The sequence below is a fragment of the Podarcis gaigeae genome, assembly GCF_964106915.1.
Source record: "Podarcis gaigeae genome assembly, chromosome: 14".
NCBI classification, from domain to species: Eukaryota; Metazoa; Chordata; class Lepidosauria; order Squamata; family Lacertidae; genus Podarcis; species Podarcis gaigeae.
Window position 1 is genome coordinate 24,684,959 of NC_139690.1, and position 17,962 is coordinate 24,702,920.

At 47.1% G+C, this 17,962-nt stretch overlaps 1 protein-coding gene and 1 long non-coding RNA gene across 2 annotated transcripts in view; one reads left to right on the forward strand and one right to left on the reverse strand.

Annotated features, from left to right (window-relative positions):
* The window catches only part of LOC310831959, a 73,189-nt gene that overhangs the window by 29,448 nt on the left and 25,779 nt on the right, over positions 1 to 17,962 (forward strand). The gene's annotated exons all lie outside the window — the stretch shown is intronic.
* The window catches only part of SLCO3A1 (solute carrier organic anion transporter family member 3A1), a 104,499-nt gene that overhangs the window by 23,596 nt on the left and 62,941 nt on the right, over positions 1 to 17,962 (reverse strand). Inside the window, exon 3 of the mRNA XM_083713138.1 lies at positions 4,542 to 4,640. Coding sequence (XP_083569264.1) covers positions 4,542 to 4,640 — 99 coding nt within the window. The remainder of the gene's footprint in view (positions 1 to 4,541; positions 4,641 to 17,962) is intronic.

Genomic DNA, 17,962 nt, shown 5'->3' on the forward strand with positions numbered 1-17,962 from the left:
AAATGCCATAGCTCACAAGTTTTGCATGCAGAAGGCCTCAAGTTCAATTCTCAGCATCTCCAGGTGGGGCTGAAAAAGACTCTGGGTCTGAAAATCTGGAGAGCCACTGCCAAGTAGTGCAGACAGTACTGAGCTAGAGGAACCAGTGGTTTGGCTCAAGAGAAGTCACCTTCCTATGTTTCTAGGAGCCTAGAATTGTACACCACAACTCGAGGACAGAAATGCTATGGCCACATCTGAGTAGCACCTTGGAGTCTGTTGCATATGCCACAGTCTTTACAATGACTTTGCAAAGTAGGCCAGTATTATAATTCTCCTACTCCAGGAGGAGGGGACGCGGGTGGCGCTGTGGGTAAAACCTCAGTGCCTAGGACTTGCCGATCGTATTGTTGGCGGTTCGAATCCCCGCGGCGGGGTGAGCTCCCGTCGTTCGGTCCCAGCTCCTGCCCACCTAGCAGTTTGAAAGCACTCTTAAGTGCAAGTAGATAAATAGGGACCGCTTTATAGCGGGAAGGTAAACGGCATTTCCGTGTGCTGTGCTGGTGCTGGCTCACCAGAGCAGCTTCGTCACGCTGGCCACGTGACCCGGAAGTGTCTTCGGACAGTGCTGGCCCCCGGCCTCTTAAGTGAGATGGGCGCACAACCCCAGAGTAGGACACGACTGGCCCGTACGGGCAGGGGTACCTTTACCTTTACCTTTTACTCCAGGAGGAAAGAATGACTCTAGCCGAGGGCTTCCCTGCTGGCCAAGTGCCGAGTGCCTTGGTGGCGCAAGATAAAACAAAGATCAGAGGGAAAACGAGGAGGCAGGTCCTTGCTGCAAGGAGCTTACGATTTGAAATGCAACTGGAATGTGTCTGGAATTGTGGCAATGCTTCTGAGCATCAGGGTGTATAACCGCTGCCTTTTGTGTGGCTGGAATGTAACCTTTATTTGTTGCTCCACCCACTTTTGCCTTTGGCCCAGCTCACCTGTGGCCCCCCAGATGGTTCCCCATGAAGGAAAGTGGCCCTCTTCTCTTGTCTTAGCCATTGAGCTACACCAGCTGTTCTGGCAGTAAGAAAACTTACACATGGTAGTGGTGGTGGGGTGCTAACTACACCTTCCATTAACGTGATTAGCAATATATATTGCTAATATATTAGCAATCACATTGGAGTTTTTTTTAAAAAATAAAATAAAATAAATTCCAGGCACAAGTGGTGGGGTTTATGGTTATTTCGGTCACAGCAAGCTGGGGGGTGTCTAGACATCTATGGAAACTTCATAAATGCCATTTAAAAACGAGGCAGCAAAGCGAGGCAAGGAAGGATGAAAGGATGATGAAACCAGGTGGAAATGGAGAAACAGCTACTTTATAGCTCCCTCTGCTGGCCACAGGGGTCTCCTTTAAAAAAGAAAATAAATTGCAAGTTGTTCGCAGCTACATCAGCTGCTCCCGAATAAGCAGCAAAAGTAACTGATATTTTTAAATTGTTTATTTTTGGCAAGCCTCCCAGAACTGCACTGTGAGAACATAAGAAGAGTACTGTAGGATCGGGGTATAGCCCATCTAAACCCAGCATCCTGTTCTCACAGTGGCCAACCAGTGTTAGAATTCCTGCTCCATGATTGCAGTCATGAGATTTATGTCTATCACATGATGGTATATGTTTTGACTCCACAGAGTGGGAAGTGATGGAGACAGGATGTTTGTGTTACTGTGTTCCGTGAAGTGGGACTATTTTCCTTTGTTCTTTTTCTTTTTGCTGTCTGATGCTAGAGAGAGAAGGAGCCATGTTGCAATGCTCCATGTGTGTTTATATGTAAATAAAGTAGATTAGCCAGAATGCTGAGTTGCTGAGGTCTGTCACGCATGATGCGCAAACTCTGCGGATCCCTAAGTGTGCTGGTGTCGGTTAGCATTGGTCGCTGTGATGCTCGGGCTGAAGAAAGCTTTTGAAGCTCCCAAACGATCGAGCAGGAGGGAGAGAACATGCCATTCGGGGATGTGTCTCTGCCAGAGTCCTACTCGAGTGTAGGCTGAACTTCTGACAACCGGATGCCCCCAAAGGAAAACCTGCAAGCAGGACCTGAGCAGAAGAGCCCTCGCCCCTCCTGAGGTTTCCACCAACTGGGATTCAGAAACGTTATTGCCTCCAACTACGGAGGCAGAGCATAGTCCTCACAGCTGGCAGCCACAGATAGACTTGTCCAGAAGTGAGGCTGTGCCCCTATTCCCACAGCCAACTCCCCTCTTAGAGGAGGAGGGAGATCTTCTTGAGAGGGGGCGTAGGAAGGGGATTGGGGGGTTGGTCCACCCTGGGTGTCATCTTGAGGTGGGGGGACAAAATGGCAGCCGGTCAAGGGCTACACTCACTGAAGGGCGGCTGAGGGTGCATGTGTGTCGTCGTTATGGGCACCGCTCGAGCACTGTCCATATGGGCACTCCAGTGGCGCAGTTGATATCGGTACCATGCATGTGTTGTTGGTATCAGTGCCGCGCATGCGCCATCTGTATCGCCACCGCGCATGCATCACTGGGTGGTTTCCCCCGCCCCTTGACACCCCACACAAGGTACTGTAGCGCCTTCCTTTGCCACTGCTTCTTGACAACTCTCCTTAGCCTCTTACTCCCAGGTTGGGAGGGTAGAGAATGCGGTGCCTTCCAGTTTTTGTTGTCACCATGCATTATCTTTGACCAGTGGCCATTCTGGCTGAGGGGAGTTGTGATCTATCCCCATGTGAGAGAATCTTGTTACTCAGTGGAAGAGCATCTGCTTGGTGTGCAGAAGGCCCCAGGGTCAATGCTCAACATCTCCAGGTAGGACTCGGAAAAACTCCCGCTTGAAACCCTGAAGAATGATAGAACTGTAGAGCTGGAAGGGACCCCAAGGGCTTCCTAGTTCAACCCCTTGTGATGCGGGAATCTCAGCTAAAGCATCCATGACAGGTGACCATCCAACCTCTGCTTAAAAGGCTCCAAGGAAGGAGAGTTCACAACCTTTCGCAGGACTTTGTTTCACTGTTGGAACAGCTCTTAATGTCAGAAAGCTCTCCCTGATGGTTTCCATGAATCTCTTTTCTCGTCATTTGAATACATTGGTTCGGGTCCTCCCCTCCAGAGCAGGAGAAACAAGCTTGCTCCATCCTCCATGTGACAGTCTTTGAGATAGTTGAAGATGGCTATCATATCTTTTCTCAGTCTTCTCTTATCCAGGCTAAACACACCCAACTCCCTCCTCTGCACATGTTTCAGCTTGTCAATACCCTCCATAAATTGTGGCACCCAAAACTGGACACAAGACTCCAGGTGGGGTCTGCCCAAGGCAGAATGGAGACTAGCCCAATATTTCCCTTGACCTTGAATGAACCAGTGCTATTGTGCAGATTCATATGCTGTGGCTTAAATCAACACAGTGAGTTTTGCAGCTATTGTGAAAGTTGCAAAAACAAAGAAGCACGGGGCTGAGTGAGGGAGAAATTTTTGGAATGCATTGGGATATCAGCTCCGCTCAAGGTATGACGGATAGCAGCAAAAGATAGGCATAACAATTTACAAGGACGGGAAGAAACGATACGGACAGAATAAATGTCACACGCAGGAAGAACAATGATATAGTATGAGATCTTCACTTGTAGTCTTATAAATTATTTAACGTGTCAACACGAATAGAAGTTATAAATATTGCAGCTGTTGTATAAGGGATTAATGTCAGTTAGATTTTGGAATGCAGAAATAAAGAAAATCATCAGAATAATCAATTCTAGCACGTGGGGGCCAATCTAATCTAAATTATATAATTTGGTATTTGAATGATTGACAGTAGTAATTGTATTTTAAATTGGTATTGTTATAATGGGGCTATCAATGGATTATAACTGGAAAGTGTGTGTGTGTGTGTGTGTGTGTGTGTGTGTGTGTGTGTGTGTACAATCAACACTTTCCCCCCTCTGCCAAAAAATGGGGTCTGGGGTCTTAAGTTATTTTCAGGGGGAAAGCTCAGTGGTTGAGTATATGCTTTAGGTAAAAAGCTGACCTTTGCCAGGTCAAACCCTTGTCTGCCCAACCTGCTATTGCCTACACCGACTGGCAGCGGCTCTCCAGGATTTCAGGCAGGGCTCTCTCCTAGCCCTTCCTGGAGATGCTGTCAGAGGTCCACCTCTGGTTGAACCCGCAACCTTCTGCATGCAAAGCAGATGCTCTACCACTGAGCCATGGCCCTTCCCCAACATAAGATGCTGCCTTATATGGAGCCAAACCGTTGCTCCATCTAACCCAATATTTCCTACACTGACTGGAAGCAGCTCTCCTGGATTTCAGGCAGGATTTCCAGCGCCACCTGGAGAAGCTGGGGATTGAAGCTTCTGCACTCGAAACTTGTGAGCCACCCTGAGCTACAATCCTTGCTCAATGTGCCCAAAATGCTTGCAAGTTTTTTTCTGTTTTTTGTTTTGCAATTATGCAAGCCAGCCTCTTCCCGTTCTCCACCTTCCAAAATGCAAGTGATCCCCCCAATGCCATGCACAGATCCATCACCTGTAACTAAGTGACTCCTTACTTGTGTCGATGAAGACGGCGTCCACATAGATTTTGGTACAGAAGGAACCCAAGATAAATCCACAGGCTGGTCCGAACACAAGCATTGTAAACAAGATCCCTGTAGGGAACACAGAAAAACAATGACACAGTGAGAGGCGCGTCCTGGAACAAGGATCTAGTCCTCAGTGAGGTGCTTGATACGTGGATGGGTTTTAGCACTCTGAGTTGCCGCTGGGGAGCAGTGAGGGAAGAAAAGTTCTCTGGTGATTGAAGTTTCCTCTAGACCATTTCCCATCACCATCCACCACCCCTCACCCTTTGTGTTAGACTTCCAATCTAAAAGGAAAATGAATTATCTGTGGGATTGAGCGTAGGTATGTTTGAAAATCTTTAAGGATTGTATAAAATGTATGTTTGTATGCTTGCATATTTGCAATATGTGTGTATTAATGCTGAATTATTTTAACAATAAAAACTTTTTGAAATAAGAAGTTTCCTCCAGACCAAAGCATTCCCTTCACACAGAAAGCTAGCAGCTCATGGGAGAAGAGCTCTATGCGAAGCCTTCTCCTGACTTGATGGTTTTCTTAGGTAGGGGAGTCCGTTCCACTAATCACTGCCTTTCAGCTTGCCCTACCTCACAGGGTTGTTGTATTGATTTAATGAGAATGGTGGAGACCCATGCATGCCACCTTAAGCTCCTTGGAGAAAAAGATGGGATGCAATTATTTGCAATAAAAATAATAATAACTAAGCAAAACAGTCTTATGCCACTTTCACAGTCATGGCCACTTTCAAATCATCCTGGGAACTGCAGTTTGCTATGGGGTGCTCAGCTGAGAGAGCTACAATTCCCAGCACCCTTAGCAAATCACAGGATCCTCCATGTCTGTTGAAGTGCTTTAAATTAATGGCGTTGGACATGACCGATGCCAGCTGAACCTCTGTTGGAAGATAAATCCACAGCATGGGACCAGCGGGACTAAATCCCCGAATTCTGGATGAAGTCAGACAGGTTCTCTTTGTTCTCCTTCCGATAAAAAAAACAACGCCTCTAGGCACTTTCCCTTCCGACAAGTCTGCTAACAGAACTGCAAAGATTGCCCTCCAGAAACTGAACCGAAAGCAAAGTTTGTACGTGACCAGACTAAACTCGACAGTTCTAGGAGTCTAAACATCTGAAGAGAGTACTGGGGCGTTTTTTTCTTTTATTTCTCGCTTCCTCCAGTCTGAGATTTCACCACTAGAGTATGCTGTATGCTAAAGCACTAAACATGGGAAGAAGACAGAGGATTTCTTTTCTTTTTTAAAAAGAGAAAGAATATTAACTGAACAAAATACAGTTTTCCAAAGCGGGTTAAATACTCCGAGCCCTCCCCCCCCAAAAAAAGAGTTTAATGTTTTATTACGTCTTTATTGGAAGCTGCCCAGAGTGGCTGGGGCAACCCAGTAAGATGTGTGGGGTATAAATCGTAAAATCATCATTTTGGAATGGTATGTCTCTATTTTCATCGGAGAAATGTTGGAGGGTATGCAAACCTGTTTAAAAAGAACAGAAGCTGGCGGGGGGGGGGGCATCTCCGTAGCAGATTGTTCCTCTTGCAAACTGCTTTTTCAACCTCATAAAAAATGTGATTGCCTTCGTCCAGCCAACACGACTGGCTGCCTCTTTAAAGCCCACGTTAATCTCAAAAGCCTGCTTGCCCCACATTTTCCCGCTGTGGCCAGCTGATAGTAAAGGGGCGTGTCTCCCCCACGGAGAGATTACTGGGATATATTTAACCGAGGTGCCTACATGTGCGGCTTGGAGTGGGGTGGGAGAGAGGAAAATGGACGGAGCACACGTGAACGTTTGACTGCCTAATGGCGTCCGTGTCACCCAGGAGACCACAGCCACAGACATATGAAAAGAAAAGTTGTTCTGTTGCCTGAAGAGGTCACTTCCTGGTTTGCATGGAGAAGCTGTTTTCAATGTGACGGAAGAGTGCAACTGTACTGAGGCAGCACCAATTGTTGCAATTTTGCACCCCTAACAACAGTTGCACGCTTTTGAATTATGGTGCTGGAGGAGACTCTTGAGAGTCCCGTGGACTGCAAGAAGATCAAACCTATCCATTCTGAAGGAAATCAGCCCTGAGTGCTCACTGGAAGGACAGATTGTGAAGCTGAGGCTCCAATACTTTGGCCACCTCATGAGAAGAGAAGACTTCCTGGAAAAGACCCTGATGTTGGGAAAGATGGAGGGCACAAGGAGAAGTGGAAGACAGAGGATGAGAGGATGGCTAGATAGTGTTCTCGAAGCTACCAGCATGAGTTTGACTAAACTGTGGGAGGCGGTGGAAGACAGGAGTGCCTGGCGTCCTGAAGAGTCGGACACAACTAAACGACTAAACAACTAAACAACAACAAACAACTTTGTGCCTGGGGCAACTGGCCCCATGACCCCCCCCACTAGCCCACTGAGTCCACCACTCCTTTATCACACCCTAGACCTGTTCTCTGCATGTGGAGTGCAAGTTTTCTTCCTCCCCTAAGAACGTAAAAAGGGTGCTACTCAATCAGGCCAATGGAAGGGATGTTGGCTGCTGAAAAAGCCAAACCTCGAATCTGCCTGAACACATGAATTTGCCTATCTGTGAACACACATCAATAGGGTAGTGGCAAATTCAGGATCCCTTCATGATAGTCACAGCCACACCCCTCATAGCCAGGCCCACCTTTAAGATAATATAGCCACCTAAAATCACACAATAATCTGTTAATTATACACTAATAATAATTACGGGTGCATGGCATTGATCAGTGCCAATCTCCATGTGTTGTCTTTCAGCTAGAGCTACTACGGTATTTTCAGTGCACAGGTGTGGGTAAATTATTTGCAGCTGCTCCAGTGAGAAGTGGTTTAATGCTTAGCTTTGGAGCAGACAGAACAACAACTCCTCACTGTTCTTCCTGAGCACCTTCTCCAGAGTGAGAGTAGCAGCCAATCCTCAATGGCTGACTCACCTTCTTTCGCTCCGATTGGCTCCAGTCAACACAACGGGTGAGGAGAATGGTCTTTGAGCCACTGCAACCTCGGACCGCTACAGCTCTATCTCATGCACACCCCATTGCATTGTCTGGTATATCCCAGGGTCATTCCAAAGTCATTTTAACAGTTGCCAGGAATCGGACCTGGGGCCCTCTGCCTTCAAAATGTGCTCTCCTGCTGAGGTTGCATGTTGTTGTTGTTTAGTCGTTTAGTCATCTCCGACTCTTCATGGCCCCATGGACCAGAGCATGCCAGGCACTCCTGTCTTCCACTGCCTCCCGCAGTTTGGCCAAACTCATGCTGGTAGCTTTGAGAACACTGTCCAACCATCTCGTCCTCTGTCGTCCCCTTCTTCTTGCGCCCTCCATCTTTCCCAACCTCAGGGTCTTTTCCAGGGAGTCTTCTCTTCTCATGAGGTGGCCAAAGTATTGGAGCCTCAGCTTCACAATCTGTCCTTCCAGTGAGCACTCAGGGCTGATTTCCTTAAGAATGGAGAGGTTTGATCTTCTTGCAGTCCATGGGACTCTCAAGAGGCTCCTCCAGCACCATAATTCAAAAGCATCAATCCATTCAGAGCACATGGCTTCCCACAAATAACCATGGGAACTGTAGTTCCCCTCCACAGAGCGACAGTTCCTGTCACCCTTAACAAACTACGGTACCCAGGATTCCTCGAGGGAAGCTGTGTGCTTTGAATGGATTACGTATATGTGAGCTCAGCGACAATTCAGCAGGATACATAATTCATTTCTAAAGAAGAAACCTTTAGCCGAGGCAACGGGGAGTTAGCTAATGATCCATGGCCAACCAATGGCCTTTTAAATCTCTAGTGAGAACAGAGAGGCAGTAACTAACAGGCCAGATATTAGCAGGGCTGTAAACCTGCCACTGCATTTCAGCTCAAGAGAGCACCAGCAAGTCTTTGCATGCAGAAGGTCCCAGGTTTCAATTCCTAGCATCTCAAGGCAGGACTGAAAGAGACCTCTGTCTGAAGCCCTGGAAAGCTGCTGCCTGTCAGTGTAGACAAATATTGATCTAGATGTACCAGTGGTCTAACCTGCTATAAGACAACTTCCTAGGTTTCTGCGATTTCTGTATCAAGGAGAAGGGCCACAGTTCAGTGGCAGAGCATTCTGTCTATCACGTAGAAGGTCCCAGCTAGGGATGGGAGAGATCCCTCTCTGAAACCCTGGAGAGCTGCTGCCAGTCAGTGTAGGCAATTCTGCTCTGGATGAACCAGTGGACTGACTTGGGATAAGGCAGAATTTCAATGTTCTTTGAAGGCAGCTCTTAGTCATGATGTACAAGTGCAAGGCCACAGGAACATTTCCTTGATTGATCCACAACCTTTCTGAAAAACTACAGGGTCTACAGTTTGAGACTCTGTGATCTACACTGGCTTTGGGAAGCAGCCCTCCAGGGTTCAAGAGGAGAGGCTTTCCTACGTCTACATGAGTCTGTTTGGAGGCAAGTCTGAGTCGCTCCAGGCATGTGGGCGGGTGGCTTTTAGTAAGCCTGGCAGAGAAATCTAATACGAAAAGGTACACACAGCCCCTGCTTCCTGGCTGGCTGAAGCGGTTCCCGTCTGCTGCAAAATCTCACTTGCCAGGTGAAACCGCTCTCCATTATTCATGGGTGCGCTGCTGCGGCGATTACAAAAACATTGTTATTTTAAAAATTAAATAAAAAAAACCTTCCCTTCCTCCTCCCTGGCTCTTATCTCTCTGCTCCCCCCCCTCCCCGCCCTGCCAAGATGCTGGCGCTGTCAGACTCCATCACCCCACTTGGTACAAGCGCCTGGCTGGAACTGCTTTGATCCCCACCAGAATAAAAGGAGAACATTAAAGCAAGTCATCCTGGCATTGCCTCTCATTAATTAACAGCTGCAGGCTTTTTAAACATCTGTCAGGGTTACTTTAACATTCCCTTTACTCTCATGGCTACGTCGAGAAGGCGAATAAATCAAGAGCAGACTCTGCCTTGGCAGGACTTGGGGTTTTCCGCTTCTGCCATGTTTTCACAGCAACAGCAACCAAAAGCTGGACGCAAAATCGGGTGTACCGATCAAGGCAGCCACCCAGCACTCACCAAACCTGTGTGCTCCAGATGTTTTGGATCTCAATGTCCATCAGCCCCACCCAGTGCAAATGGTATGATGTTGGAAGCTGATGGCAGCCTGTGTTGACTGAAATGAAGCAGACCTTTCTCAGGAACAAGCAGTAATGAAAGCAGGAACTCGTGTGACCACCCTGATAGCAAATCATCATGAATGCATGATGATAATAATAATAAAAGGATATCTGGAGAGGCCCTAAATATGCCCATGGGGCCAAGAGGGTTGGAAACCAAAGTAGATGTCAGGCTTCAAGGAATTGGCTTCCTCCCCCCGTGGCAGTAGATAAGGAGATCAAAGAAAGGAACGTCTTACCAGTTAGAAACTTTAATAATCACAGTGAGAGAACAAAGAACACATCTCTTAGAAATGGCGGTACTCCCAATTAAGGATTACACCTCCTTCCATCCCTATTAATCTACGTCACTCCTATGTTTTGTAATCTGAGTTTGTAACCTCTGTGCTTTCTGTTCTGAGACTTTCTGAGCTCTTCGGGACTTTGAGGAGATTGGAGGAATGCTGACCAACAACTGTGAATCTGTTAACCCTCTCTCTTCCAGTGTTTCTTCACCTAGCTGTTCCCCATCCAGTATTTCCCAGCTTCTGCCTCCTGAACTATGCCCCTCTGCAAACCACTTTTCAAAATCTATACTGTCCTCCTGCCCCTGGGAAGATTCAGGATCAGGGAGAGGGGGTGGTTCCCACCATTCTTTCTCAGTGCCGTCCTCCTCAGCAAGGTCCCTGACAGTAGATTCCTATGTTTCACCCTCAGAAGCTTGGAGGTTAACAGCCCTTTTCGAGCTTCAAATTGTAGAGTCAGGAAAGGTTCTGGGCAACCAAAATAATCAAGGGGATGGAGCAAGTCCCCCATGAAGAAAGTTTGCAGTGTTTGGTACTTTATAATTTAGAGAAAAGGCAATGAGGCATGAAGAAAGTGGTGTGCTTTAGGCAGATTCACCTTTAAATGTGAACTGAATCGAAATTCTCCCCCATCCCTAGTTCTATGGAAGGCTTTAAGAAGCATCCAAACATTTTCTTGTTCTTCTGGACATTTGAACGGTACAGCTTTATAATCGGCCAAATTCACATTGGCTTCCCACTGTTGTTCTGTTTACTGTGAAAGGATGTTGTTGTTGGTGAGCATTTAATAAAATCCAATATTTCCAGTGTGAGTTGAAAAGGCATTGTGTCCTCTTCTGTCCTCCTCTCTTTTATTTAGATAAATATTGCCATTGTCTGCTCCTCCAGGGGTCTCCAAACTGGGAACCAAAGGTGGAATAAAAAATGTAAAGAGAGCTACGCAAATAAACAGAGGGAGAATTTGACAGCTATTTATATGGCAACATGGCTCAGGCATCCTGGCTGCTAAAACGTAGCTGCCAGTGCCTTCCAATTATCTTTTCTCTTAGCAAGCAGCTTTAAAATAATCTTTAAAAAAAAAAAAGGAAAAAAATGAGACAAACAAATGGGCAAAAAGGCAGGATTTTAAGAGATTGTTGTACTGGCAAATTATGCATAAATGCCATGCAATTTAATTTCTAGGGCCTTCACCGGGAATAATACCATCCCACTGTGTCGTCTTCATCTGCCTCCTAATAAACTGATTACAGGCTAACACGCCAAAGCCCTGAGCACCATTATCCATTATTTAGGTCCCGGAAAAGATGATAATTAACCCACAGGTCCTGAGATGCTCCATTGTCACACAGACAATAGGAGGCTGCGTGGCAGAAGAACAGCACGCGTTGCTCCTTCCCGTCAACTTAATTACTTGGGCAAAGCGCCAGCCCCCCCCCCGCCCGCAATCACACACCAGCTTGTTGCAACTGCAGCAAGTGCAAGATAAAAAAAGATTTCAGGTACTGCAGGTGTTGTGCAGGTTGTGGTATCTCTGGGCCAGCCACAAATCCAAGCTCATGACAATGGGAAGGACTACCTTGCCGGGTTGGAAACCAAAGGTCCTTCCAGACCAGCACTCTCTATTTTAGCCCTGCTGCAGCCAGGCAGATACCTCTAGGAAGATCACTCAGATCCACGGAACTCACTGCCACAGGACATAATGATGGCCACCAACTTGGGTGGATGTAAGGAAAGGTTGGATGGATTCATGGAGGATAAGGCTATCCATGCCTACTAGCCATTATGGCTCTGCTCTGCTTCCGTAGTTGGAGGGAATACCAGTTTCTGGAAATTACAGCAGGGGGCAGTATTCTTGCGGCCCGGGTCCTGATTGCAGGTTTCCTTGAGGCATCTGGTTGGCCACTGTGAGAACAGGATGCTGGATTAGATGGGCAGTCTCCTATGTTCTTCAGTTCTTCTTCCCAGAATGCGGCAGCTAGACTGGTGACTGGGAGCAGCTGCTGAGACCACATAACACAGGTCTTGAAAGACCTACATTGGCTCCCAGCATGTTTCCGAGCACAATTCAAAGTGTTGGTTTTGATCTTTAAAGCCCTAAATGGCCTCGGCCCAGTATACCTGAAGGAGCGTCTCCACCCCCATTGTTCTGCCCGGACACTGAGGTCCAGCTCTGAGGGCCTTTTGGTGGTTCCCTCATTGCAAGAAGCAAAGCTACAGGGAACCAGGCAGAGGGCCTTCTTGGTAGTGGCGCCCGCCCTGTGGAACGCCCTTCCATCAGATGTCAAAGAGATAAACAACTATCTGACGTTTAGAAGACATCTGAAGGCAGCTCTGTTCAGGGAAGTTTTTAATGTGTGACATTTTAATGTATTTTTAATCTTTGTTGGAAGCCGCCCAGAGTGGCTGGGGATACCCAGCCAGATGGGCGGGGTACAAATAATAAATTATTATTATTATTATATTCCCATGATTGCATCCTCCATCAGGAATGGGGAACCCATAGCGCCCTTCCTATGTTGTTGGACTCACACTCCCATCATCCTAACCATTGGCCATGCTGGCTGGGGCTGATGGGAACTGGAGTCCAACAACATCTGAGTGGCCACAAATTAAGCATCTACTGGGCTTCACTGACTGGGGACATTCCCAGCCCTACCTGGGAGTGAACCTGGAACCTTTTGCATGCAAAGTAGATGCTCTACCATTGAGCTGTCACCTTTGGTGCTAAATTAAGATCAGTAAAGAGGCTGGTACATTCAGAGAAATGCAGCACTGGCCTGTGAACCTCAGTCTGCCTGCATCTAGCGCCCACCTGCTCGTCTTCTTACTTATAAGCAGTCCAGAGGGTGTCACTGGCCGTCAGCTGCCTCCTTCTTCATCTCAAGTGTTGCCCTTGCAAAACTCAGCAGGGAGGAGGATGGGGGCAAAACTAAGATTAGCTGGAACTGCTTGCCATTGGCTCTGGCGCCACCTATTGTTGCCCTCCCTGCCTTATGCCCCAATAAGCATTAGTCCCAATTGGCACCAACCATCACTGTTGCGACTCTCACTGCAATATCTATGGATAAACCAGCAGCATTCACTCCTCAGGAGGAAAAGGGATGGGAGGATGAAGTGTCCAGGGAAGCGTGTCAGCCCTTTGCTTCTACACAAACCGACTTTGAGCTCCGATTCAATTCTTTTGTGGTGCTTAATAGCACTTCATGCAATCCATTAAGTAACTCAGGAGACCTTTGTGAAAATGCTCTCGTGTTTCTCTCTGGAGGGAATTCTGAAGCTCTAAAAGTAATTTGCTGCGGGCTCGACAAAGCACAAGCAAAGGAGTTTCTCGTCACATGCGCAGGAGGCAAAGAGCAAAACCATCTGCCTTAGAGAGCCTGCAATGCGCCGGGATTAAATGGGGAAAGGGCCAATTAGCTCAGGCCGACACTTTCATCCGTCTCAGATTACTGTAATCAAACGCAAAAGCAGTTTGTGATCTCTCCCTCACCGAACCTTCCTCTGGAAACTCACGAGTAGCACATTGGCTCTGCTGGTGTCATGCAGCGTCAAAGAGAATGAGGTTGTGATGTCGGAAGCTGCCAGTTCAAATCTCACCACCGCTGCAATTTCAATAGGTAGCCTTAAGCAAGTTACACTCCCTGTCAGCCTCAATCTCTGTCACTACCTGCCTCGCAATATAGGGACAATGACACTGGCGTACCCGACTGGGCTTCGGCAAGGACTTCTGCAATATTCAACTTTCATTCTGAACGTTCAAATGCACCCGATAAAGCTTCTGCATGCAGGAATCCCCAGCATCTCTAGTTGAAAGGACTGAGAAGGAGGAAACGGGAAAGAACTCTCTCTGCCTAAACACTGGGCTCAGGCCTCATTTGGGTTAAACCACAGAGCCTAGGACTTGTCAATCAGAAGGTCGGCAGTTCAAATCCCCATGACCGGTTGAGCTCCCGTTGCTCGGTCCCTGCTCCCGCCAACCTAGCAGTTCAAAAGCACTTCAAAGTGCAAGTAGATAAATAGGTACCGCTCCAGCGGGAAGGTAAACGGCGTTTCCGTGCGCTGCTCTGGTTTGCCAGAAGCGGCTTATTATGCTGACCACATGATCTGGAAGCTGTACATTGGCCAATAAAGCAAGATGAGCGCTGCAACCCCAGAGTCGTCCGCGACTGGACCTAATGGTCAGGGGTCCCTTTACCTATGCTACTTTAACAGTCAAGGCTTCCCCCAAGAATCCTGGGAATGGTAGTTTGTTAGGGGTGCAAAAGGTTTTTGTGTGTGTGGAAGTCATGATAGCAGTTTTCCTACCTAAATGCATTGGCAAGTAATTGCATAATTAATTATGTTAGCTTTGGCCATAGCGGATAGTGAATAAACCCTATTTCTCCCAAGAATGACGTCCACCAATTCATGGAAATAACACCCAGACTATGCTGAATCATAGGCAGCTAAAATAAGCAGTTTAGCTTCTGAATTGCAGTTGGCTCTCTCTGTCCAGTGCTGGAGACATTGTCCATCTTTCACGCAAACTCAAGGGACTCTGTAACACAGTTGCTTTTAAAAATAGCACCATGAATGGTGGAAGTGGAATTAGCAGCTTCTAAAAATAATCTCTCCACTGAGGCCCCCCTTTGCTCCCTTCAGATGGGCTGTGTACTTTACACCATTGCCCATAAGCGGCTGTCTGCAGGATTTCTCACACTGCAGAAACATCAGCAAGAGAGAAGGAGAAGATCCCTGAACAACCACTCAGGTGTAAAGGTTGGTCAGATCCCTTCCAGAAAAATGTGTGCCCTGGTGTGAGTCCCACACTGAGCTCCTTTCTCAGTGAGAATAGAACAGGTCTTAAAACATTGCTTCGGTTTAACAAGCAAGCTGCCAGATCCTTGTTCACTCCCCCCCCCCTGCAAGAAAGAGAATTGCATGCCAAAAAGTACAGCTCAGTAACCAAACAAATTCGCTGCAGGGAAAAGGGGGTGCCAGACTCCATCCCCAGTATCTTCAGATTGGAAAGATTCCTGTCTGAAAGAGTGAAGAGCCATGACCAGTCACTGTTACAATACTAGGCTAGACAGATCAATGACCTGAACCTCATATAAGGCAGTTTCTTCTGTTCCTTATTCTATTTAAATTCAGATCAAAGTGGAAGTTTGGGAAGCACTTTGCAACTGTTCTTAAAAAAAGTTGGTGAATGTACTTTTAAAGATTATAAACCACTCTCAGTTCCACCCTGATAATTGCCACCTGCCTGGATTTTAACTTGTTTGAATTAATTTTAAGATGTATTTTAATTAATTGATGTCTGTTCTCATGTTTATTGCGTTGTTTTTATGATGTTAGCTGCTCTGAGCTTGGCCTCGGCTGGGGAGGGTCGGATACAAATAAATCATCATCATCATCATCATTATTTGCCTTTGGCATTCCAGCAATTATCTCTTAAATAGTCTCTAACAGTGTAGCTCCCCATGTGAATGGGTGGCCCAGCAGTATTCTGTTTTCTCAAGCTTTAGAAACATCTTACCCCTCCCTCGTCCTTCTCCATAAGGAAGCTTCCTTTCTGTTGCTCAAGGAAAGGCTGTAGCTCACTGGTAGAGCATCTGCTTTGCATACAGAAGGTCCCAGGTTCAAACCCCGCCATCTCCAGGTAGGGTTGTGAGAGACCCCCTTGCCTGACACCTGGAAAGCCAAACCCATTTAGTGGAGAAGAGTGGAGTGAAGCCTGTGGACATCCAGTTGTTGTTGGACTCCATATCCCATCTCCCCTAGCTATTGGCCATGTTGGCTGTGGCTGATGGGAGCTGGAGTCCAACAGCATCTTAAGCACCCCTGAGTTAGATGCTCATCATTGATATTGGGACATCTTCCTATGTTGCCATCCCTGGAAGTTTATTAGAGGTTCCTGAATGTACAGGTTGGTAATGATGAATGTGTCAGTTTGCATTTCTTAGTACAGAAAGTATTGATCTGATGTGCAGAGATCTTTCCTATTCTAATTAATTCAATAGGGTTCTGGAAGCTTCTTCTTTGTGTGAAAGAAGCAGGCAAGATGTTCATGACTGTTTGGGTTATTCCTTCTGAGAAGCTGAGTACAGCTGGTTTAAACTGGTTCTGTTATCCCTTCTGTCAAGGGATAATAGTCAGACCAGAAGGAGCCTGGGTTTCACACTTACTCTTTCTATCTCTTTTTTCCTCTGCATGACAGAATGCACTTTGATACACCATTGCCGAAATGTGCAGTCACATGAATGGAAGTTTCAGGACCAACCAAAGGGATTACTGTCTTCACACAGTGCAGTTAAACTATGGAGTTCACTTCCACAAAAGGCAGTGACGGTCACCAATTTGGATGGTTTTAAAAGAGGCAGAGACAAACTCATGGGGATGGCTGTCAGGCCCAGCTTGCAGACATCTGGTTGACTTCTGTGAGAACAGCATGGGCCACTGAGAAGGCCTAGTTTCAAGTTCTTCTGGCCATGCTCTAGGTCCCACATTCTGTTTATATAAAGTGACAATGGGGCCCAACAGCTCTGGCCAGAATCCGCCATGAATTGAGTATGCCTTAGGACAGAGGTCAGCAGATTTCAGGCTTGATGGATCCACCAACCAGAGCCAGATCAAAATGGCTCCACTTAGCATTATGGCTCAGGGTGCCTATGAGCAGCTACTCAGCCAGGAAAATTGTTTTTAGGCTCAGAACCAATCTCATAGAGCCCTCGCACACACAGATCCACTCCTGGTTCCACAAACCACAAGCTTTCTTCATTTCAGCAAACTAATTTAGAAAAAAACAACCCTTTCCCCAAAACTCTGCCTATCGACTGAAAATTGCCCTGAAATCTACCTGCAGATACCAATCTCCCTTCTGCACACCCCCAGAATCCTCTGTTGCAGGTAGACAATGCCAAGATCACAAAAACATTTGTGAATGGTCACTGTGCTGTAATACCTTACATCTAAATTTCATCTGAATTATCACAGGGTGTAGTTTTATTTTTGCAATTCATTGCAATTTGACTCCACGGTATACTTCGCCGCCACCCTGCACTCAAGTGTCTGTATATTCCCAAAAGGAGGATAGAACTTCATTCATCAGATGCAACCGGACTCTGGTCCACAGACGTTTTATGTGCCATAGAAATATTGCCGCTCTTAAAGGAGCTATAGAACTCTCTGTGTTGCCTTTCCTGGGGCGTTTGGGGTCCCAGGGCAGGTGCGTTCCGTGGCAAGGGCTCTCCTGGAAGGCAGAACATTTGAGCCGTGCCGTCCTTCAGGACAGCCTGCTGATTTCTAAAACGACAAAGCAGCTGGTGGGATGCTGCTCTGAAATGTCACGGAACAATAGTTGCAAACATGCTTGGGGAAGTCAACGATTGCTATGATACTCTGGCAATTTAACACCCGGCTGTTGCTGCGGCAACTGCCTCACAGGGATGCAACAAGCACCCAGAAGACCAAAGGGCTCTCCAACCACTTATTTGCTCAGCCTTCCTCCCCACCTCTTACGGGGGCCGGAGGAATGTTTACTTTCCACCATCTGTCTCCCGGCTTTGCTTTCAATAGGCCAAGTGACCTTCAGGAGGTCACGGCACCCTTGGGCTACTCAAGAAAACGCTGCGGCGAAACTTGCATTCTTGGAACAGAAGAAGGGGCTCCCTTTGAAGAGGTGCTGGGACTTGAACTTGGGACATTCTTGAGTATGCAGAGCAAGTGCTCTCCAGGGTTTCCTCTCCCCCACCCCCACCCCCAGCTTGATCTGGAAATGCTGCAAATCTTATGCCTGCAGAGTATGGGCTCTGTCACTAACCTCTGCCTCTTTCCTTAACTAGTATTAGCATCTGAAGTGCAGATTTTTTTCCAGGCCTCCCCCCTTCTTATGCCTTGAGAAGAGTCTGGCTTCTGGTTCAGGCCAAAGGCTCATCTAAGCTCCCTCTTAGCACAA